The sequence below is a fragment of the Solenopsis invicta genome, chromosome 2 (genome assembly GCF_016802725.1).
Source record: "Solenopsis invicta isolate M01_SB chromosome 2, UNIL_Sinv_3.0, whole genome shotgun sequence".
Classification (NCBI taxonomy): domain Eukaryota; kingdom Metazoa; phylum Arthropoda; class Insecta; order Hymenoptera; family Formicidae; genus Solenopsis; species Solenopsis invicta.
In genome coordinates, this window is record NC_052665.1 from 12,053,241 (window position 1) to 12,078,788 (window position 25,548).

The 25,548-nt window shown below is 33.3% G+C and overlaps 2 protein-coding genes and 1 long non-coding RNA gene across 4 annotated transcripts; 1 reads left to right on the forward strand and 2 right to left on the reverse strand.

The window, feature by feature from the left end:
- Positions 1–19: 19 nt before the first annotated feature.
- On the reverse strand, positions 20–4,087 carry LOC105196779 (hyaluronidase). Its single transcript, XM_011162883.3, has 5 exons — positions 3,129–4,087; positions 2,366–2,577; positions 1,757–2,183; positions 1,123–1,327; positions 20–1,045 (listed from the first exon to the last, which is right to left on the reverse strand). Exons 1-5 carry the CDS (start codon positions 3,191–3,193, stop codon positions 881–883), a joined length of 1,074 nt encoding a protein of 357 aa, XP_011161185.1. The 5' UTR covers positions 3,194–4,087; the 3' UTR covers positions 20–880.
- Positions 4,088–8,178: 4,091 nt separating this feature from the next.
- LOC105196777 (glycylpeptide N-tetradecanoyltransferase 1) lies at positions 8,179–12,432 on the reverse strand. The gene is made up of 7 exons (XM_011162881.3): positions 12,275–12,432; positions 10,461–10,693; positions 10,056–10,383; positions 9,811–9,981; positions 9,356–9,536; positions 9,015–9,278; positions 8,179–8,943 (listed from the first exon to the last, which is right to left on the reverse strand). The coding sequence occupies exons 1-7, from the start codon at positions 12,349–12,351 to the stop codon at positions 8,785–8,787; spliced, it is 1,413 nt and encodes a 470-aa protein (XP_011161183.1). The 5' UTR covers positions 12,352–12,432; the 3' UTR covers positions 8,179–8,784.
- Positions 12,433–12,820: 388 nt separating this feature from the next.
- On the forward strand, positions 12,821–14,986 carry LOC105196822. 2 transcript variants are annotated; one of them, XR_005576715.1, is made up of 6 exons: positions 12,821–13,009; positions 13,458–13,520; positions 13,706–13,766; positions 14,182–14,242; positions 14,610–14,738; positions 14,937–14,986. It is a non-coding gene; the product is annotated as an uncharacterized LOC105196822 (long non-coding RNA). The 2 variants fall into 2 exon arrangements; XR_005576716.1 differs by lacking the exon at positions 13,706–13,766.
- The last annotated feature ends 10,562 nt before the right edge of the window (positions 14,987–25,548 follow it).

Here is a 25,548-nt window from a genome sequence, read left to right on the forward strand (position 1 = left end):
CTTGCCCGCCGCCTCCTTCTCTTCTTCTTCTTCCTCCACCTCCACCACCGGGTTCTCTCCTTCAGCTCCTCCTTCTACTCGCGGTACGCGTTCGGTTCCCGTTCCGCGCCGCGTTCCCGTTCCGTTCTCCCTCTTCGTCGATCTCGCGCCTCGGCATCGACGTTCTCCGCAGGTGCGACAGAGTGGAGAGAAAGGACGACGGGGCCGCAGCAGCGAGGCGAATGCCGAGGAGGGGAAGAGATCACAACCGTGAGCGAGGGAAAGAGATCTCCCGGCTACCACCTCTCTACAAAACGCGTCGCACGTACTGTAAAAAGCATATCGCCCGAGGCGTTACATCGCGAACCAGTAAAACTTGTCGTACGCCAACATCGCGCGCGCTCATCGATCGTATAGCCGTGAGAGAACCGAGCTACGTGCGATTGCCGGTCTCGGGGCGATGCGCGGCGCGAAGGTGATGAAGAGGAGGATTCAAGGATGGCGAACCGATACGCCGCGACGCGCGCCTCCACCGACGTTAACGAGATCACTAAGACTGCCGCCGCCGTCGCCGCGCTACGCCGCGCCGGTCCGCAAGAATTCGGAGCCGAGCAGCTGAAAGCTACCTCCGCCTTCCCTCGCGGTCTCTCGTCATTTCAGCCCTCGGTTCTCCCGATCCTTTACGACTCCTCGGAGTTCATAATATTTCTTAGATGGCATTTTACCTACACTTGTTCAATTTACAAACGTGTCATATCTTACCAGGTACGCATCAAATTTCTACAATCATGTCTACTTTAAATCGTAAGAAATTAAATTACGATCGAAATAAACGATCGAATAAAAAAAAAAGGTTTTGTTTGTACTGCAGACAGTGCAACTTCTCTTAAACTATTGCCACTTAGAACCGTTTGAGCTGCCTTATTGTTGGTCCCAGAGTCTCTCTCACATATTGCAGCAGGTCCTTGCACTTTTGTTCCGTATTTGTGTCTTCGGAACTACCCCAAATGACCAGACCGTTGGCGCCGAGGTTGGCGATCGTGTTGAACGCGTTTTCCGTGTCTTTCTGCGCAGATAAATCCTCGGGATTGATACCAATATCTCACCTGACGTAAGCATTTCGAGGACCTCGGAAGGACTCACCTTACTCAAGAAGTTATCTCTGCGATCCTGATACTTGAACCAGTAATAGGGAAGAATTTGCTGCTTGTGCGGGTTTCTCTCCGCCACGCGTAACGCTTCCGATACTCTACCCTTGACGAAGCCCACCCGATTGTCCTCCCTGATCTCTTGCCTCAAGTACACGGAAGGCAAGTGCACGTCCTCGAGCGTGAAGAGCCAAGACATTCTAAAATTATTGCCCACGATTAACGACATTGCGGATACTCATCCGCTCCTTTATAACTGCGCGCGATTAGATAACGCGCCGGTAACAAAACTGCAGGTTTTGTTACCGGCTTTTTAACACTCTGCTATCCTCGGCATTGACCTATTTCGATATAAACAACGTAAGCTTAATATGCGATCTATATAATCGTTTTACATCCGGGGTGATGTCATTATCGTAAATTACCTCATGAATTAAACATTGAGCTCATAAATTCTTTTACCCAGCGGCGATAACGCGACCCCGATGTCTAGCTGCGAAGATCGCAAGATCATCTCGAGATTAGTACATTCCGTGTAAAGTGTAATTACGCGCTTATACCAAATATATGCTACTAAACGCACGCTATCGGATGTCGGATTATTGATCCTCGTCGAATGCATTACTCACTCATCGTTCTCTACCATGGTTTGACGATTGCAGTGTGCGGTGGGCTGACCAGGAGTCTGATTGAAGCAATACGGATAGCCGTAGTAACCCCATGTGGCTTTAGGCCGAAGCTTCTTTGCCATCTTCAGAGTCTCCTCCATGAACATTCTGCCATATTTTTCGAAGCGACGCTTCGCTTCCTTCTTGATTGCTCCGTCGCTCCAATAAGGATGTCTCTCACGTTCCAGTTTTATGGACAGAGTCTTGTAGGGCTCGAGAGAAGCCCAATTTTGTCGAAAGATTGGTCGCCAACTCTCAAAGTCTATCACGCCGATACCGCTAAATGACCCGTCAGGGATTTGCTTCTCCAAGTGCTTTCGAAACATCGCGAGATGGTTCTTCAGATCGCCTTCTTGAGGAACGCCACCGTTTCTTTTTGTTACGATTCCTGAAAATACAAAGGCTAATCAAATCAATAACAGTCAATAAAAATTCTAAAAATGTTCAAAAAATATCTGAAAAGTGTTCGACTAATTATTAACATATATATATTATAAACAATTCAAAACACGTCTTTTAGAGATACCTTTAAAGAATTTTATTTAGTGATAACATGCATTTTTAACTTACCAGTTTTATCGGTTAATAACGCTGGAAACATTCCAGGATCATAAAGGATCGCTATCTCTTCACCACGAAATTTATCCATCGCATTTTGACGAATTCCAAAATCTTTGAGATTATCAAATGTTACGCCGTATTGATTGCACATAAAACTGGGCACGTTCCAATAAACGTCGAATTGCCGCAGGTTGTCGGCCTCGGGGGTCGTTGTACCAAAGCTGGACAGAAACATAAAGTGACTCGTAAGCGTGGACAATGACATTAGATAAGATATTTTCGGTCAACCGGATCTTCTCAGACGCATCGCGTTTATAGGATCTCTGTAGTATTGGATTAGCAACCCTCATCCTCGTATTAATAACTATTTAGTCAAAGGAACAACAGAACGTTAAAAATTTTATATAATTAAGATCAATATATATAGTTAAAGATCAATAAGAAAATTCTAGAAAATAAAAATTTTTTTTTTTTAATCTTATATTATCTAATAAAGAAAATGATGAAATGCCAAAAAAATAGTTTTAAATAAAATGCGTTTTAGGTCCCAAATAAACCCGAAATAAACCCGAAAAGAAAATGTATAATTAAAAATTCATATCTGACAGATGCCAAAGAAGGACAATAAATTGCTTGAAGCTGATAAAACTAAAGTACACTCAATTAAATATTTCACGGATATGCAAGAAGATCGATCTTTACCTAAAAACAAAAATTGAATTATTTCTGAAAGAATTTTTCAAAGCAATATGATATTTTTTAAACAAGATACCCGAAAAAAGTGGCGGCCGCGACAGACGCGAAGACAAAGATCAGAGAGTATTGAATTGGTAGCATCGTGGTAGTCTGGTCCGCGTTTGGACGATGAAGTTTCGCAGCAGAATACTATCGACTTCGGTGGTAACGAGCTTCTCGCTGGTTAATTACAAACTGACGCTCGAACGTCTCGAGAGTTTTGTGGTAGCGAGGCGCTACTAATTAATCAATTGGCAAGTGGTGCCAAACAATGGGGGTCTGCGCGTAAACAAGCACCCTCCCACAGTGATCAGACGTCGTTAGTACACTAAGTGTGCGACTGAATTCCGCTCGATTTCAGGCCAGTATTTATTCCGTATCGTGTGTCTCGTGTCTTCCCCACCTACTACTGCTCGTCCACGCCTTGTAGTGTTATCTGGCTCCGGGTATTGTTCGATGATTCGACGTTTCCGCTTTTTGCACATATCCCTCGCCTCGTTTTTTTCCCCTTTTCTTGCATACTATTATGCCGCAGTATAAAAGGCGCGTGAGCGCCTCGTCAAGTTACTCATTATTGCACTCCACGAGCATCTATCGACAATACCATTAACACGTTCCGAGATCGATACGAACGTGTGTAGTCAGAAACTTCCTGGATGATGAAACGTGATGTGCATTCTCTCGCAAAAGAAACGTGCTATGTCTCCTTCTCTCTCTTTTTCCGTGCTGAAAAACTTTCCGCCACTTTAAAGAGATCAGAGTTAACAAGTAGTTAACAAGTGATCATCATCAGACGGATACCTCCCACAAGAGGAATTTCTTTAAAGCACTTGCTGTTGCAAGAAATATTTTTCTGTAAAAATATTGGCTATAAAAAAGATGTAACTTGAACAAATGGTATACTGCGAGGCATATTTTTGTATTTACTGTTATGATATAAATATTTGCTAGACATATAAAAGCATCATAATCATCTTTATCACTGCCGGAAATAATGTCGTAGAAATTTTAATATAAAAACGCGTTATTTAAAAGAAAAAAAAAAGAAAAAAAGCTTTCCTTTTTTATATCTACGACATTAACTAAACAAGCAGTAAAAATGTATAAGCATACAATGCAAAAATATTACTTGGATTAATAAGTATGATTCAATTGACAAATTTCTGTGTATACGAAGCGTTACCATATTCAAATATTATAGTGCGCAACTACTTTGCGCAACACACTCGGCACGAAAAAATATCGACAAAATTATAACAATTTAGTTAAATCACGTATCCTGTTATTATTAGGTTCCTCGTAAGAAAACCACGTCACGTTCGCAAGTATTACAGCAAGCCCCCATTTATTGTATCCCTGACTCAGTTTTTCTGGCCATCGTTTAGCCCCGTTGCATTAACCAAGGGCCGACGTTTATATCAGTTAGTTTCACTAGAAATTTGAATATATTTAGATGCAAATTTTACGCTGCTAGAAAACACGGCTGTAAACAAGTAGTAGTTATACTCGCCCATATCTACCGATCGTTAGCGGTATCGTTTGATCAACGTTTATAATATGTTCGTTCAAGGTGGAACGACATCCGTGTCCTCCTGTCTGCTCAACGTCATTGATCGATCTTTTAACATACGACAGGTTTATAGACTTATCGAAGGTCCGTCGTTACTCGGACGTCGCCTCTCTATCTAAAAACGAAATGTTAATTTTAACCAGTTAATCGCTACGGGTACATCACCAGGTTTTCTCTCTTATCTTCGTAAAGACCTTGCGTGGCTTAAGGCTGTAGCGCGATAGTTTACTCGCGATGCTTACGATAATGATACAAAGAACACTGTTCTAGTCTGACCTTTGTATCTTAAACCATAAAAAATTGATTTTTTATTAATTATTCTGTATTACAATAAAAAAAATGTATATACTTTCGTTACATAATTTCGTAATATTATACGAATTCATGTAAACTTCACGAAGTAAAATTTGGTTTTTTTCGTCGTGAAAGCATTAATAATTTTCTGAAAAAACATTCATATACGTAAAGCCGTTTATAAGTTTGGAAATGCTTGCAATTTTCTCACAGCTTATAAGAAGCTAAATAAAAAAAGTTTTTAAAAAATTTTTTTTAAATATATACAAAAAATCAAGCAAATTATAAATATATTTGCTGCAAAATATATTTTTCATATCGATTTCTTTAAAAAAGCATTTTAAAGTTTAGAAAACGCACCTTATACATAATTATATTTTGTTAATTTTTATTTAAGAAAGCTACAGCTGTAAAGTAAAATAAAATTTAACAATAAAATATTGTAGAACCAAAACTAATTGTAAGACAGATTCTTAAAACCTCTATCATTTCTCTTTATAACGTATTTTTGACAACTTTTCTACGATTTTTTTTTGTCAAAATATTTATCTTCTAACTAAGAATTAGGAAGTAATTCGTTATTTGTAAAAAAATTAGTTACAATTCCATTTTTTGCGTATAACTTTCTTTTTATCTATAATTGTAAAACTTAGTCACATTTTTTTTATAACTAATAACTAAGAGTAGAAGAGAATGTGGTATTACGGCCACATTTAAATTGTATACAACAACTTTGTTAATTACTAATATTTTTAATTGAATAATTAATGTTTTAAATTGAATTTAACGATTATATTCATCAAACTGTCCTTTAATAATAGATTTGGGGCAGAGGGTTATACATATTTATTACATTAAATGTTATTTATAAAAATGTAGCGTCATTGCGTAATGAATCAAAGAGAAACAGGAAAGGTAATATAGTCCACCACAAGAATTTAAAAAATGGTTTTAATTTAAAAACACAGTGTTTTATTATAAAATTATATATTCATTCAAAATAAACAGAAAATATTGCAGAATATATGCAAATGTACGTACGTACACATAAGCCTTCAGAACAGACTGCAGTATTGAAAATCAATAATACATGTGATATAAACTATAGATTAGCAATAAACCTACAACCAACTTATCGAATAATTATTTCGATGAAAACTTTGAAAAAGAGATCGTTTTAGGCCTGTATACGTGAGTATGCATAAGAGCCTACAGTAGAAAATATCTATGTTATTATTTAACTTTATTTAACTTGAAACCAAATAAAAAATTAAATAACAAAAAAACACTAAAGTTTACATATATTCATGTGATAGTACGCTCAAGTTTCAAAAGAGTGAGGAAATAAGTATTTAAATGTTAAAATTGTACCTTGAATAAGTTTCGAACTGCTCAAAAGTAAAAATAAAAGTAAAATTATAACAAATGTCATTTATTGTGTACTGGCACATTAGCACAATTACATAATGGCAGACTATTAAACAAATGATTCCATAAGTAATTACTAAAATTCGTCATCTGATAACGGATATCTACAAATGACTGTAATAATACACGTAATAATATTCATAACCTTCTCCTCTCTTTATTGTTATTTTATATATATCAAATTCGTTTGCGGTCAAATTTATTCGTTATGCGGTACACGTTCACAACAGAATAAGGTAATAATTATTTACAGAAATAGCTATCATTTATAAAATGCATTAAAAAAATTAAGACTTTAAAAAAAGCTTTAATCCATTTGTTTATGATTTTATCACGGAGTTTGAATTTATCTAGAGCTTTTTAGCTAAAAATAATATTAATTTTATAATTTTAATAATATATTACAAATATATTATTAAAATTATAAATTATCAATAATAAATATTAATTATTATAAATATTAATTTATTGTAAATTATTAATTAATACATTGAATATATTTTAAGTTTTGACTGTGTTTCATTCTGATGCAGCACTGAAGTTTTATTCAAAAGATATCTCAGAGATATTTTATATAAAGTAGAACATTTCATTAAAGTTGCAAAATATGTGTGCAACATTTTTTTAATCTGCGCTGGAATATGTCCGCAATTCCTGCACATAAAATCTGGTAGAAAAGTTGCTGAAAGATTACTGAAAAAAATCTGCCTTTCTGGAATATTACCAAAAGTTATAACTAAAATGGCTAGTCTTTTTAAAATATTATGGATTGTAATTCTCTAAATGTAATAAATTTAAATATTATTCTAAAGTTAAAATAAACTTTTCTAATTAAAAACAAACGTTAAGTTAAAGCATTATGATAAATGCTATTTGTTATTTAACATATTACTGTAAACTATACTAATCTAATCCATTAGTATGATTACCGCTGTCTCACAGTGCAATTGTACAACAAATGTAATTGAATCAAACTGTTGCTCTGATATTACATATACCATACCTAAATAGAACAACGTTAAAATGTCATCAAAATGAATTCATTGATAGAAAATGGCTTAATAGTTACTTTAGAATCATTTTGACGTCATTTTGATTTCATGATCTTTGTTCTACTTTTCAAATTTATTGTATATGATAAATTTTAGACCCATTTCTATTGAACATTTTATATCACAAGAATTTAGATACATTTTTATTGGCACATTTCATGAAATTTTGCAGAATCCTTTGAAAATTATTGCATATGAAATCTGAAAATTCGAAATCTTTTTAAAAATCATTTTTCCACAACAATTGGTGTACGAGTTATATACAAAATAATGCAGCATACAATAGAGTGTTTAATATAATAAGTAACATAATTTAATAATGTTAGAAATAAGATTTTTTTATTTAAAATAGCAATGTATAAACATTACAAAAAATTAACAGAGAAGCAACTGAAAAGTAACAAATCGTTACTTTTTGAATAACTATAACGTGTTGCTTTTTAAAGTTGGTAACTTTTAAAAAAAAACTGTAACTAATTATTTCTACAAAGTAACTTTTCCAATCCCGCTTAATCTTTAACTTTTCATGACATGCTTGTTTTTTTTAACTGTGTTTTGCATATCTAATCTAGAACTAGAAAAATAAATCCTAGGTTATATAACTCCACGTACAGTTGCTATGTAGGTTACTAATTAACAGCATGACAAAAAATATTGTTCGATACAAATAACTCATCTATTTATGTGGATACGGGTGAATGAAATTAATGGGGACAAGATAAATATTAGAAAGTAAAAAGCAGTTACTTTCAATAAATGGCATTTATTTTTAACTCGCCTGTCACTCACACTTCGGCATGTCGCCTAATTAGCCAAGAAGGTGTAAAGGAAAAACAAATAGTTATCTGGCATCTAAAGGCTTACATGATTAAAAATCGAAAATTTTCAGATGATTACAGGATGGCTTCCCGTATAATTGCTATTAATTGCATGATACTTATCTACATTTGCTCAAATTGCGCAGATACGTATATACACGTGTGTTGTACAGTACACAATTTTCATAGTAGTCCCGATCGTGTATAATCCAATCTAGAATCTTTGGAGACGCGTCAATGAAATGACGAAAACAAGAACGATTTTTCGGGATTGAGTTATCCATTTGATCGCCGATCCTACAAGAAAACTCAGATTCCTTTCGACCGTCGCAAATACATTTACATGTTCCTATTGGTAAGAAAGATTAAGGTTGCCCTTATCCCCGTCCAACAACGCCATCTTTACCGCGTTGCTGTATGTCCCTTGTTCGCCCATATACTTAATTGCTATTTCTCAATCTCTCGCGAGATTACACGTGCAAAAGGTGTCCTCTTTTTTTCTTTTTCTAAACAGCGATTTTCTGAAAAAATCTACTGGAGCACAAGACCGATCTTGCCGGGTGTCATACTGGGACAACGCCAATTATATAAATAATATTGAAGATTGCCATCGCCAATCCCAAATTTAAGAGGTTCTAGAAACTCCTTGTTGTCCATGAGATCCAGCGCATTAAACACGTCAAAACCCAACTACAAAAGATGATGTGTCACATTCGATTCTTATTAGAAGTGTGCTGCAACGATACAAAAAATAAACTTACGTCACGTGCTGATATTAAGGCATCCATCATTAGTTCGAGCCACGGCGTTGTAGTAGACACATTGTAGAAACTATACGCGGCCTTGAGGGTCTTATGTGTCTGATGATGCATAATGGAGCTCGGCAATGTATAATAACTTACCATATCGGTAATTTTCCCCTCCTTCTCCACAACAAAGCTGTTAATAATGCCGGTTTGCGGTAAAAACCAGTGTTCAAATTCTTCAACCGAGAATATCGGAGCAAGATCAAACTTCTCCAGATACTGCAAGATAAATATAAATACTGAAAATGGATGTTACGACAATCGGATGTGTCAAAAAGTTGTAGCTTTACACTTACCTCTGTTAATATCTTATGCGCTTGTGGAATATCCGTGTAAACCAACTTTCTGAAACCCGGTACTTTTGTACTCTCTGGCAGTTTATATAGCTTTAAAGTCCTCTGCATCGTCATGTTGCGAGTAAGATGAGAGAACTTAATGTCGATTAACTTCTTTGGATTTAACGATCGGTGCCAGTACCTAATACGAATATGTTAATTAATTTATAGTTAGTTGAGCAAAATAGATTTTCATATAAAGCATTAATTAACAAATAAGAAATTAAACCAGTCAATGAAAAATTACAATCAATTTAATATAATTACATTTTTAAGTAAAATTTTTTTAATTTATATGAAAATTAGATTTAAAGACATCAATTTATAATTTATTATTTCAGTCTTATTATTTTTTTTTAATCCACTAACAATTATTCAGCAACAGATACAGTGACTTTATTCTTTTCTATACAAACCTGCATGTAGCGATAGGTTTTGGTAAAACGACTCCGGCAGTATACACAGCCTGAAAGATGCCTTTCAGATTTACTCTCCTCGTAATTTCACGTATCAATACAGGTGCTACTCTCTTTGATCTTAGCTTCTTGTGCACGCACAAAAAATTGATTTCCACCATCTTCTGTGTACTAAAAACATATTTGAAACATTAAGCAAACATCATTGTAAAATGGGGCAATTATGTAAGCGTACCGACACTTACTGATTATAGACACGTAAACTGGCTGGGATAGCGGAAATGAAACCGACTAGACGTCCACTCTTGCTCACTCGTACACCGCAATGCCATTCCTTACACCAGCCAGGAGGTTGCAATGCCCATTTCAAAAAATTGGGAGGATAATCAAATCTGAACATTGCGTCGTCGTCTTCGACATAATTCTCCGAGAGTAACGTGTACAGTTCCGATAGAACCAAAGGATCATCCAGATTTAAAGTGTCCCATTGAAAATCAGCAGGTAGCGAATATGGTTCTGCCCTAATAGATGTCTTATCAGGCTCAATTGGCTCGTTGCGTACAATTTTTTCATCTGAAAATTAGTAACACACATAAGTTTAGAAGAAAATGATAATAACACAAACTTTTCTAGATGATTTAATAGTTTACCCATTTTTGGTACAGGTTGGGTACTCCAAAATTGATAAGGCTTTTGCATTGCTTCCTCCTGAGTTTTGGCAGGTTTTTGTTGCATATTGAATACTTCCATTGCCATCTGGATATCCTTTATAGAGATGTTGCATGCACTAGACATCTCTTTCTCCTCCGTATTATTGTTATGATTTTCACTAGCTGCATGCGCCGCCTCTTTCTTTTTTTTCCGAGCTTCCCTCTTCTTGGAGCTATGATAAAGCAAGTTTTTCTTAATACAATGCAAACAACTTTTATTGCTAAATACAGATAAATACCTTTAATTATATTTAAAATTTAATGATAATCAGTGTTGGATAGTAAATAGTTAAAAAGTTAATAACTTTTAAACCTAATTTAGTTAATTTTGAATGATTTAGAATGCCAGCATAGAATATTGGAAGACCCAAGATTGAATGTGGGAAGATCCAGGCTTAGGTATTATTTTTTAGAATAAAATTATTTATAGTTTTTCTAGGAAAATGAGCATTTTTTTATAAATGCTTTTTAACATTAATATTATGTATAATTCCCTCTTCCTGACTGTGTTTCTCACAAATATATGACACGTAGTATGGATATGCTAAAGATTGTAAAAATTAAAAATTATTATTATTCAGCACTGAATATTGAGATAAAAATGAATATAAAATAATATAAAAAATAATAGCAAGATCCAACTGTGATTGAATAAGACTTATTAGTTGTGTTTTCACATTGATCTAGATTCTATCATTATTATTTACTTATGCTTATAACATGCATTCTTCTAAACATTACTAGCTTTTGCAATAAATATCATCACATGCCTCAATAATTGAATTAGCTAAGATACTCGTCCAAAAAGACTGTCTTCCAACTAGGTATATAAATGACACAGCGTGTCCAACACAAAGCGTTCCAACTGTTACACAGTGTCAGATTACTGTTTAACACAATAATTATGTTCATTTATAATATGAACATAATTTAAATTATATAGAGAAAGGTTATTATTTGGTCATTGATATATAAGAAATTAAGTCTGAAGCTCTAATATGTTCCAACAAAAATCTATACAGCAGAACACAGTGTAACATCAGTGTCCTAGCTGGAAAACAGCTAAAGTCAGGAGTACTAGGACCAATCCTTATAGGTAAACTGTTATTTCTTGCAAATTTTTTATAATATTTCAAGGAGGGGATAACAGATATGCTTCTTAACATCATTATTGTTAAATTGCTTATCAATTTAATATTGCTGTATTACTATTCTTGTTCAACTGAAAACTGACTTGCAAACTGAAAATTTATTCGGCACAGAGTTCAATAAACTTAAAAATGTAAAATTTCGCAAAGAATATCAACACAAAGTTCTAGTTATGCCTGAATGAGGCACATAAAATGCAGTTTCGTTCATCTGCATCTGCACAAAGGTAGCGATAATTAAAAAGCGCAAGACTGCAGCTCCCTGTTGTATTGATCAGGTATTTGTCGATAAAACAAATTACATCGTAATGACACGATTATTACGAGCCGCTGGCAGGGGTAGGCGACGCGGAGCGAAAAGATCGCTCTGAAAGGCCAAATCATGATCGGTCCCAGAAGGTACGCGATCCACGGAGAATCGCGATCGGAAGATCACCGGGGAAAACCATGAAGAATTGAGACGGCGCAGACTGCGTACCCGAACCGGGTACTGGTATCAAAACGAATATAGGTTAAGACGGAACGGCGAAGTGCGGGGCGAGCCCTATGTGATCGCGCCGCAAAGGCGATTCCGCAGGCGGAAGGAGGCGTTCGTCCGCGACGTACCTCTTGTTCCGCACGTCCTTTTCGTGGGCCTCATCCTTCTTGGTTTCACGATCCGCGGTCTGACTCTTTTCCTCCATTTTAATATGGATTTTCGTCGCGCGTACAGTAACGCTGTTGGGAAACGTATCCAGATGGTGGGACCATTTCCGCGCACGCGCGATGACGCGCGCATTAGCAGACACATCGCGTCATGTCACGTCAGGCATCATCTATGAAATTATTGTTATCTAACTTTCGATTTTCAAAAATCTAAAAAGAATTGTTCTAGGTTTCACGCCGTTAAAGGACATAAAATTTATCGTACGCTCTCTCTTTCTCTCTCCCCGTCTCTCGCGCTTTCTCTAGTAATTCACGGCGCAGCGACGTAAAGCCAATAAGACTGTCTCTCTGCCAGATGTCTCTCTGCCAGAAGTGATTAATCGAATCGAATCGATATCGTGCAGGGAAACAAATTAGCTCATATTTTAATTCATTTACATTTTCTAAATTGTTATTTAGAAGTGATTATAATCTGAAACATGTCTTAAACATAATAATAATTTGCAACGTAAGGCAAAAAATAAATGCAAAGTTAATATCGAAGTATAATATCGATCTTGACGCGAGAAATCGATCACGCGGAGACGAAGCCGCTTCCCGCCGTCTTCGGCTGCGTTCACGTTTCTTTCTCAGAACGCAAAAGATGCGGGACGGACGGGCTCCAGAACGGAGGCGTTATCGCGGCTCATTTAACAGGTGAGCGAAACCTCGCATTAATAGTTATTGCAAATTTAATTATCGCGTAACGTGTAGATTCGATGCTCGTACTTTACGCGGTCGCAGCGCGAGCGCGACGTCGAGCTTGACGCGTGTAAAATTGACCGTGCGAAAATGAAGCCGGTTCACCATTTTAACGCGCATTCACGTCTGATTATGGAAGACGGCGGACGCGATGCAGATCAAAGCAAGAGCGAATGGAGTCGCAAATTCGTTAATAGGTAAATCTATATTAATCTCGCGATATTTTTTAAGTTTGCTGTTCGATAATATGTTGCGGGAAACGCTAAGTTGAGTGTAGGACATGGTAGCGTTGTCGCGCGGTGACGCAAACGCGACGTCGCGTCGGTCTTGTCGCGTGAAGTTAACCGCGCGAAGACGAAGCCGCTTCGCGCCACCTTCAGTTGCATTCACGTTTCTTTTACAGAACGCAATGGATGCGGGACGGACGGGCTCCGAAACGCAGGCGTCATCGCGACTCGTTTAACAGGTGAGCGAAACCTCGCGTTAATAGTTATTGCCAAAAGTTAATCATCTCGTAACGTAGATTCGATACTCGTACATTGCGTGGCCACGGCGTGAGCGCGGCGTCGATCTTGACGCGTAAAATTGATCGCGCGCGAGGGAACAAAGTCGGCTCGCCATCTTGATTCACATTTACGTGTCTAATTGCAGAACGCGGCGAGTGCAGGATAGATCGGAGTTGGAGCGAAGGGTGTCGTGATTCATTTAACAAGTAAGGGAAATTAATTTCAATCTTGCGTCAATACTATCAGTTTAACCGTCGCGTAAAATACAATTTTTGTACTCATCGAAGATTCGTACAACGTATATTTTGCGATGATTACTTGGTCGAAGGTATATCGCTCTACATATTGACAACGGCGATATATATATTATCGGATTGCAAATAACGCGCGCGGATGTCGAGCTTATAATATTAATATGCTTTTAATGTATAATACAAAATAATAATCGTCATAAAAGACAACATACAATTGTTGCTTAAGACGCGAACCAGTGCATGAATGTGAAGTTAAGAGCGGGATGTGTAGCGTCACTACGTCACAAGTGCGGCGTCTTTATGAAGTTGTCTGCGCGGGAGATAAAACCGTTTTGTCTTTTTAATTGCATTTATTTTTTATTTGCAGAACGCGGCGTACGCAAAAAAGTTCAACTCCGAAACGAATGGCGTTACGATTCATCTAATTAGTAAGCAAAGTTTACATTAATCATGCTTTTATTATTAAACAACACATTATTATTGCATAAAACATAGATTTCGCGTTGTATAACCGCAGTAACTGTTTTGGTTGGTTAAATACGCGTGTCCATAGTGGGACACAAACAAAAAAAAAAAATAATAAAACATAGATTCGATATTCGTTTGAGAAATAGCGCACGATTCTTATATTTTAGTAATATATTTTCATTAAAACTTTATCCTTCTATTACATATCAATTGACATTATAAATAAAAAACAATACATACATGCAAAAATAATATTCCTATATATTTATTTTCAATATTATTTTTATTTGAATATTTTGTTTATTTGAATACTTTCTTGTGTTGCAGATCGTATAGTATCGTATATACTACAATTCTATTATTGCACATCGTGGGAATATAATCTAAAGAGATCTGACAACTCGGAAACAAATCAGACTTAAGGAAGGTATCGGGCCTCGGTGGAGCAACTTTGCGGTAAGCATTATTGCTTACATACGTAAAATTAATTGTTTGTTTTCGTTTCTTTAGTAATTTTCTTTCAATTTTTAAAAAAATAATAATTATAAGAAAAAATATTTTAGTATAAAACTTTATGCATGTAAGAATTATCTTTTGAATCGTTGATTATTTTGAGAGCTACTTTAATAAGTATTTTATATTTATATGTTACAGATTCATCGTAGCGACGTGTGTCTGATAACTCCACTGTTGCGCATTGATCGGTGAGTGATAAAAAAAATTTATAAATAAAGTAACAAAACTATGAAATATAGTAAGTCATTTTATTTTTTTATAATATAAAAGAAATGTTTTCTAATAAAAATGTTAAAAAAAAATTATGAGTTTAAATAAATAAAATTATATCTGGATATAATAGTAATTCTACAAATTAAAATTATGGATGCAACATAATAAAAATACGGAATTATTTTTGTGTTAATGTATTATTATAATTGTAATTCATGGATTTATTATTACGTTGTGACATAATTTCCGAAAAATTCATTGAATTATTATGTCGTGCTATAATAAAAGTGAATTAAAATTATGTCAAGACATAATAATAATTCGACAAATTAAAATTATGTCGCAACGTAATAATAATTCCATTAAAATCGACATAAAAATAAATCTTTATTTTTATTATGTTACGTCCATTATTTTAATTCGTGGAATTATTATGTGCAAATATAATAAAATTTCGTAAATTTTATTATGGCTATAAAAATAATTCTGTCAAGTCATAATTTTAATTAAATAAATTAAAATTATGTTATAACATAATAATGATTCTATTTATTAAAATTATGTCGTGACATAATTATAATTCTATGACTTAAAATTATGGCGAGACATAATAATAATTCCAAAGTATTATTATGTAGTAATATTTTTTTAATTGGATAAATTAAAATTATGTGGAAACATAAAATAATTCAATAAATTAAAATTATGTTGTTACATTATAATAATTCTATAAATAATAATTACTTTAAAACTTAATACTAAATCCGAATTTTTATTGTAATTCATACATAATTTAATGAATAAAAATTATGTGTATACCATAATGATTAATGACAAATTGAATAATATTGAAATAAAAAAATTATAAAGCTTTAGTATATACCGTATAGGTATTTTGAAAAAACAAAAATAAAAGAATTAACGCAAAATTTATGCACATTTTAAATAAGAATAATATTAAAAATTTGTTTGCTTGTTTCATCCAGAACTCATGTTAGTAAATACACGAATTGTCCACAGAAGATTTATGCTATGCAATATATAAAATCCAATTAAAAGATTATTTATATTTCTTATAAGAATACATTAGAAATGTAAACAGAAAAATACAATTAGCATTAAATTTTTGTCAAGAACTGTAATAGACTTGAATATAGACAATAAAATATTTCACAAGTTTTGTTAATATAATTAGATAATTATTTTAAAGCAAGATTATAAAACTTTTTCACAACAATTTATAACCTTAAATAAACATAATTTGCTTAAATATAGAATATTTTCTTTCATGCAAATTATATTTGTTTATAAATTATTCTAAAAAGATTTCACATTCTCGCATGTATAAAAAATAATGAATTGTTGATTTAACATTAATTTTTTTTGTGTAAGCGCGTTTTGGCAAAACTAACAAAATTTCTCATTATTATAATAAAACTTGATATCTTATAATCAGAACATTTGATAGACTTTAATATAATTATTATAATAATCATTGCAATTCCTACAATATTTCTGATTCGTCTATTTTTGAACACATCTATTGATTGATTCCTTCAGATTTATAAACAACGCATCAAGATTACTTTTTTAGTGCATTAATATTTTTATTTCATCTTTTTCGTGTATGCATATGTACAAGACATTGCCATTCATTGAAAATAATTTTTGCGTTTGCATGGACACATGTGTCAAATATAGTTCGGCAGTAGAGATTGTTGCAATGTTCATTCTGACTTTTCGTCACGTTGCCGGTTCAATGAGACCATGTCTCATTGGACTTAGCGTCTAACCGGTCGATCAGCTGGATTAACAACGATTTGTGAGCATGTCGCGGGTTGACAAAAGCACCCCAGAAAGTGCGTCTCCTTTAAGTGACTTGCTGCCGGCGACTATGGCTTGTAAGATACAAGTGTCGTGCGAATCGTGGTTAAGAAAGCTTAGTCGACGTTAGACGTGTGTTAAACGTGATACAAAAGACAGAACTCATTCTCAACGAGCTCACTATCGATCTCGTATCCTTCGCGTTCGAATTGCTAATTCGTTATTTCGTTAATCGCGTACGTAGCAATGTCTCTTGCAGGTGCTTCGAGAAGATGCTTGCAGCGCTACAAAATGATTTTTTCAATGCAGAAATTTTTTTGATCTTTAGGTATAATTTTTATTTCTATTTTAAATTTTCGTAATAAATGCAATAGACATTGTGATTCAATTAGAAAATAAATTTTTGCGTTTGATTGAACACATATAAAATTATGGGGTACGATTTGGTATCGGAGACCGTTGCAATGGGCACTCTGACTTTTCGTCACGTTGTCGGTTCAATGAGACCATGTCTCATTGGACTTAGCGTCTAACCGGTCGATCAGCTGGATTAACCACGATTTGTGAGCATGTCGCGGGTTGACAAAAGCACCCCAGAAAGTGCGTCTCCTTTAAGTGACTTGCTGCCGGCGACTATGGCTTGTAAGATACAAGTGTCGTGCGAATCGTGGTTAAGAAAGCTTAGTCGACGTTAGACGTGTGTTAAACGTGATACAAAAGACAGAACTCATTCTCAACGAGCTCACTATCGATCTCGTATCCTTCGCGTTCGAATTGCTAATTCGTTATTTCGTTAATCGCGTACGTAGCAATGTCTCTTGCAGGTGCTTCGAGAAGATGCTTGCAGCGCTACAAAATGATTTTTTCAATGCAGAAATTTTTTTGATCTTCAGGTATAATTTTTATTTCTATTTTAAATTTTCGTAATAAATGCAATAGACATTGTGATTCAATTAGAAAATAAATTTTTGCGTTTGATTGAACACATATAAAATTATGGGGTACGATTTGGTATCAGAGACCGTTGCAATGGGCACTCTGACTTTTCGTCACGTTGTCGGTTCAATGAGACCATGTCTCATTGGACTTAGCGTCTAACCGGTCGATCAGCTGGATTAACCACGATTTGTGAGCATGTCGCGGGTTGACAAAAGCACCCCAGAAAGTGCGTCTCCTTTAAGTGACTTGCTGCCGGCGACTATGGCTTGTAAGATACAAGTGTCGTGCGAATCGTGGTTAAGAAAGCTTAGTCGACGTTAGACGTGTGTTAAACGTGATGCAAAAGGCAGAACTCATTCTCAACGAACTCACTATCGGTCCCGTATCCATCGCGTTTGAACTGCTAAATGATTATTTCGCATATCGCGCAGCAGGCAATGCCTCTTACACGTGCCATGAAGAAGATGCTCGTAGTGATGTAAAATGCTTTTTTAAACTTCAATTTTAAGTTAAACTGGAAAAACGTCATGTTGCATTTAAATATCTGTTAGAGTTAATTAAGTCGTTTAATCAAGTATGGATGAATTAGAAATCTTGTAGGAATTACTAAATTATAGTTAAATCTATCAAACGATCAGATTATTTTAACTAAAGTCCTATTATAATTATCAGAAATTCTACTTCTAGTTTTACCAGAAACATACAATCATTCGAGTTTTTTTTAAATATAATCAGATTATTTCTTATTGTAGCAAGCAAAAATATAAAATTTTCTGAATATTTTTTATTTATTTATATTTTCAATGTATTACATTTTTTGGGCTACAAATATGAATAAGCTGTCATAGTGATATTTGCAAATATTATACAAGCTTAAGTAGATGGAACTTAGGAGAACAAACTCCTGTATTGATTAACGTGAAATTCTGAGGATGCAAGTAATCGTCTTTAAAAATTATATTTATCGTTCTAATTATATTATTAAACATGATTTTTTGTAACTTTCTTTAAAATAAACACATCTCCTCAATAAAAAAAAGACATATTAGAAATTTTTTAGTTTTTTAATTCAATCGTAAGCAATTCGTCATTACTTGAATTATTTGGCTTTGACCTATAGCTAGATGAAATAATTTGATCGGGTTTATATCTATTTTCAAATACATACTTCAAAATTAATTTTTATTTGCTTCAGCGAACTTATTCATTCAATTTATAAAGTTGATGTATACTCGTCAATGATTTAATTAAACGAACCGCAACCGGTTCGCCGCGTCGCGCGTTTGTTTCGGGAGTTCCGTTTAAGTAATAGGACTTAATTAGTCCTCGGACGCAATGTTAGTGTATTTAACGCGAGTGTTCCGCGAGTGCAGCGGGACGAGAAGGCTCGACAATCCGGATTTGAAAGGAGAAGGTCTGGGAGAGGCATCGAGTCCTAGCGGAGCAACCCTGATGTAAATATAATTTTTTATTTAAAATTAATAGTTTTTCTTTCGTTTATTTCATTTCATCTTAATAAAAAAAATAAATACTTAAAGAAAAAAAAAATTTTAATGAAATTGAATTTTGTAAAGAAATTTTTCCGATATGATTGCATTATTAAAAATCCATTTAAAAGTGTTTTGCAAATTTGACGTGCATGTAAAAATAAACTTTTCAAATATTGATTATTTTGAGCATAGTTATAATTTTTAAATTTTATATTTGTATGTTACAGTATCATCGCAGCTTTGTATCTGAATAACTCCGCTCCGTTGTGTATCAGAACTGTGAGTAAAAAATCAAATTTGATTCGTAAAATTTCTTTTTTTAATTTTTACATTTTAAATATTAAATTAAAAAATGATCAACGCTTTCGCGCGCGCGTAAGATATAATATATTTAATAAATTATATTTACCTCATGTTGCTCCGTCGATGTTCGATGCCTTCTAGGCCTCTTCCTCTTCTCATAGTCAGATTTTCCGAATTTTCAGTATCGAAGACACAATATTTTTTTGTTATATAACAGTCGCGAAAGCAGATCATGACGATACCTTGTACTACACTCTCGAAACCGAAGCTAAAAGATACGATATCGCGAGATTTTATCAACGTAAACATCTCATAAACGCTGCAATAAATATTTAATAAACATATTATTTTCACCGAGATCAGTATGCGCAGACAGATTTAGCAAATGATACGAGAGTCCGTAATGATACGAAAATTTGATGCCACGCAAGTAAGTCTCACTAATAGTATGAAGTCGTTGAGTTGAGATTGCGGTAGCTGAGGCGCACGCTGCTAACCGACGAACGGGCTGTTGATCGCGACGAAAGGTCAACGTTCGACAAGGCCACGCCGCGACGCACCACGCTTCACGTGCTGTCTAGTCTAGCCCGCCAGACGCTTCCCCCACTACCCCACTACCCCACTACTCGCGCTCGGCGCGCGGCGGCTCGGCCGTCTGCGCCGCCGTTCGGCAATCGTCGTGAGATGCCGCTGCTCTGACGTCGCAGCGCCACTGTCCCTAGCGTTACCGTCGCCATTTTGCGTAGTACTGCCGAAAGTGCGCCATATTGTTTCGCTGGTTGTCGGACATTACAACAAAGCGTTTCGTGCTTCTCGCGTGTTCTAAACCCGAATTGTCTACAAATACGGTCTCGAGAGTGTCGATGTGATTACGAATAAGTATTCTGATACGCAGTAAACCGTAGTATCGTAAAGGTGATCGCGAGTATCGTGTGTGCTTGTTGCATAGTTTCTTGTCAAGTTTGCGCGCGCAAACGTGTTCACTGGAATAAGATACTTCACCACGCAGTAAAATATCGCGAATGTCAAGTGAAGCGTTACTTGTCGCCGTGCGATCATATTGGCACAAGATTTGCAATCGGGAGTTTGTTTCGTCTCTATCCATTCTGTGCATCCATTCAAACGACTCTCGCCGCTGTTTCGTGTGACGTGATGCATTGGTCGCTCGTTTCTTTTTGTCAAGTTTAGTGCCTGTTGAGACTCTTGCGTGCGTTTCGTTTTTTAGTCACGTTTGCATTCGTGTGTAATTATCAGCGTAATATCGAGAGTGTCGAATTGGCCGGTCGTGTATACGGTTGTGTGTACGGTTCGAGAACAATGAACGAGTTGTCAACAGACTTTCACTTAAAAGACTACATCTGTGGAGCAACTTGGTAAATATTTTATTAATTGTTGTATATTTCTACGTTTTTGCATTTCTGTAATTAAAGTATAAAGCCCTCTTTAGACGATTTATAATTTGTGACAGAGTTTGAAACAGAATTCTATTTATAATTTTATATAGAAAACATGTGAACAAACAAGTAACTTGTACCTGGAACCAAGATATGGTTGTGTAAAATGTGTAGATGATCAAATATGACAGGCTACGTTCCAATATACATTGCCAGTATTGAAAACGTATAGTTCAAGTCACATGTACTATAGATTTTTAGTACTGGCAGTGAATTTCGGTACGCAGTCACAGTAAATTATATCATTTGCAATTCACAAATATTCATGCACTGTATTTATACATTTCATGAAACATGCACAGTGTATAAATACTCATGAATTGTAAATGACATAATCTACTGTAACTGCACATTGAAATTTATTGCCAGTACAAAAAATTTATAGTATAAGTGACATGAACTATAAATTTTCAGTACTGGCAGTGTATATCGGAACCCAACCTATCATATTTGATCATCTACATGATTTCAGGAGCAAAGTACTTTTTTATTTAACTGAATATGAGAAATATCTTGCCTATTGTATTTAAATCTGTCAATACTTATGTTGATATATTAGAAAAGATTCTTTTTAAATTAAAATTGCTTAACCCTTTTGTGCCTGATTTTTCTAGGAATAATTAATATCTAATTTACATTTTAGTAAGGATTTTTAGGGTCGCTGATAATAAATTTATAATCAAAATTTCAAAATGCAGAATGGCAGATCCAATATAGCAGATTAAAATTAATATTTTTGTCTGCCATATTGAATTTTGAAAGTTTGATTACAGATGCATAATCAGACCCCAAAAACTTTTGAAGTAGGCCTGGTAAACTGTTACTTGTTGGCTTTTCTTCTCTAGGATTACGTTTGGATTTCCTGTAGAGTGTTCCCTAGGTGTCATTTTATCCTTATTGTTTACCTAATGTTAGAAAAGGATAAAGTGACATCTGAGGGACACTCAGGAAAGAATCTGAATGTACAAGAATGATTCATGAACCACAGTTTGCTAAGCCTGCTTTGGAGTATGACTTTATTACAATCTAAAGAAATTTTACATTTTGGGCTGTTATATTGGATCCACCATTTTAAAAATAAATAGCAATTTTTTTTAATAAATAGCTTTTACATTAATCTTCAAAATGAGTTTAGAAAGGACTTATTATTTTAATCTTTGTGGAAGAGACATACATTTTCTACTTTAAATCTATTTTATGAATTTTTGACAAAGTATATAGATCAAGAGGAAAAACTTCTAAGAATGTTCATTCTTTTTTGTTAAGAGTCTTATTTTTTATGCTTAAAATTAATCCAGGAAGAAGTTGCTATCTTTATTTTTGTGGAAGATATATATAAATCTTTAAAGATTTGGCACACATGTGTCATCAGGCACAAAAGGGTTAAGGATGCATCTTAAATGAGTCATATCTCAAAATATTACTAAAAATATAAAAATTCTATACAATATTCTAGTATCATATTGTACATTTGAGCATCAGTGTAAAATTTGAGTACAATTTACTTATTGGTTTAAAAGTTATTTGATTTTTTGTTTATTTTTGTTTCTTATATAAAATCACGTTTTACAGTACTTATTTGCAAATTTGGAAAAGTAGTATTACCAATTAAATCAGAATGCTTACATATACTAATAAAATTTTAATAAATATTTGTGCAAATATTTATTTAGATCAACTTAGGATATCTTGAGTGTAAAATATATAAATAATCTACATTGCATGGGTACAATGTAAATTATGTTTACAGATATAATAACAATTTTATAACTTAATTATTTTTTCTATATTGAGTTATCCAATTTATAATAATTTATTGTTTGTATTGTTTACACTAAAAAGTTTTGTGTAAACATAAATAATACGTAAATAATCCGTGTAAACATAATCTTAACATGTACAATACAATTTTGCTCTTGGTCATAACGGAAGACAATCCCAAATTCGACATTATCTACCGGTTTCATACGACGTTGACTACATAGTTCAGTATCCACATTTTATGGATATAGAGGCGCTTTAAAATAAAGTCACAGTTAAATGCCCGTGGCCATTCTCTTCAGTTTCTTCTTTTTACTGTATAAGAGCTAAAAGAATTTTTATTTGAAAAATTGTAAAAAGATAATATGTAATTAAATATTATTTAAAGAATTAGTAAATAAACCAAGAACTGCTAAAACCAAGATGAAAAGAGGAAATGTAAACTGTACTCTTCTTTTATACGTTATGTTAATAAAAATTAAATATAATTAAATATAATTAAGTTCTTGCGAATGTACTTTGAATTTTATTTTTTGCATTGATTATTCTTTATAAAATGAAATATCAATACAAATAACTAACGATTATTAAAATTTATGTAACTATTCTCAGTATATGTAACTATTAATAATTATCCATAATATTATAATATTATATTAAATTAAAAAGGATATTAAAGGGATTCCGTATTAAGAAATAGAGAGAACATTACAAGATTATAATTTTTTAATAAAATATTTTGTAAATATAAAAAAAGAAGTATTGTGCTCATATATAATCATTGATTAAATCAAATTAATTATTATAAAATTAATTTCAATTGTGGATTCTTTTCAAAATTAATTTGCTCACGACTTTCCTTTTAAAAGGGACTCATTTTTGAAACTGTCCACACACGTTTTGGGTAATATATGGAAGTTATATGTAAAGTTTGAAGAATAAGACTCTCTTAGAAAAGAAGTTATGATAATTAATTTTAAAGGTGGACTGCCTTTGAAATTAATTTGTTCATAACTTTCCATCTAAGAGGTACTTATTTTTCGTAATCGCAAATTCTGTCGCCTGTTCGTGCTCGATTTTCGTGCGCCGCGCCATATTGCAATCACTTTTTATCATACGAACCGAAATCGATAGCACAATTCACGGCATTGTCTGCAAAAAGCGTCAAACACAATCCACACAATACATTTTAGTTGAAGAACATTGCATGGATGTTTCATGACATTGTATGGATGTCACTATCTGAGAAAAAATTTTTTATATATAATTATAAAATATGTAAATTTGTATAATATTTATTCTAATATATATAGATATATTTTATGCCTATATAATTATATATAACATTTTTTTACCGAGAATGTCTATGCAACATCTTTTGGATGGCAAAATGTTACATGTCTGTGGGAATAAACGGACATACAATCGTACAGTGACAAATTTGTTATTAAGGTAACTTATTAATAAGCATTAAATCTATATAATATTTTGGATTTGTGTCCATTAAATTTAAGAGCTATTGCAAGGTGTATACACGTTGCACTTCTGATGAAAATAAGAAGCTTTTTGAAGTGTCATACAAGCGATATACAAGCATCATAATTTTGTAAGCAATTTAATTTTTGCAACAGTATAATTTTTTTCCTTCTTTTTTTAACCCGACAAACTGGTGTTACCCCATAATTTTATTTTACTATTTTATAACATATTTCAATATATTTTACTAGTTTAAAATATCATTTATACAAGATATTTTGGCGGTTTAATAAACGTAGTTTTATACATTATAAACACAAATTGGCTAACCATTTTTTGAACATTTATTAAACGTAACTGATATTACTCGGAAACGTCATATTGCAAAAAAATATTAATATTTTGCGGTTACGTTATTTATTTAGCAATTAAATTCTATCGATTATTATTATTATTTGAGATAAAATATTTAATAATTTTTTAATTTAGATGGCTAAAATCGATCAATACATATATTTAAAATTTAATTTCTTTTACTAGATTTTTCTGAAATTTTTATATTTTGTTATCTCTGCAATGCAAATATGTAAATTCTTTCTTTAAGTAAATCTCGTACGATTGAGATTAAATTTTGAACGAAAATAATACATAGAGTTCATTTTATCCAAGGGATAAAATGTCTTCTAGACGTCTTTTGAATGTCTCTTGAAAGTTTGTACGAAACGCGTGCTATCGACAAGTGCCAAGCAAAACATTGAGTCGATTGAATAAGGATTGTGTATTATACATAAATACAGATTTCTTTGTATACTTTTATTTAATGCGATATTGTTAAATTTCATTTAAAATTGTACACGGAAATGGAGAGCAATTAGTTAAAAGTTAAAAATGAAATAATGAAGTTTAAAAGATTATTAACTTTTAAATTTTGAATAAGGCAATTTTTAACTTTAACTAATTATTTTTACACATAAACTTTAACTTATTAATTGTTTTTCTATAGAAGTTAAAAATACTTATGTAAAAGAAAAAATTCTTATTACAAAATAATAATTTTTTTTGCAATATATAAATTCAATTGATAAATAAAATATTAAATTTACTTTTGTAATCCGTATTATAATTGTAATTGTTTTATTGGAACTAATTTTTTAAAAATTACATTATAACTTAATATAAATAATATTTTTAAATTTTACTTTTAATTGGACTTAAATTAATCTTAACGCAACTGTTAACAGAATTAGTTTTTTGTTTATATAACTTTTAAAGTAATTGAATTAATTTAAT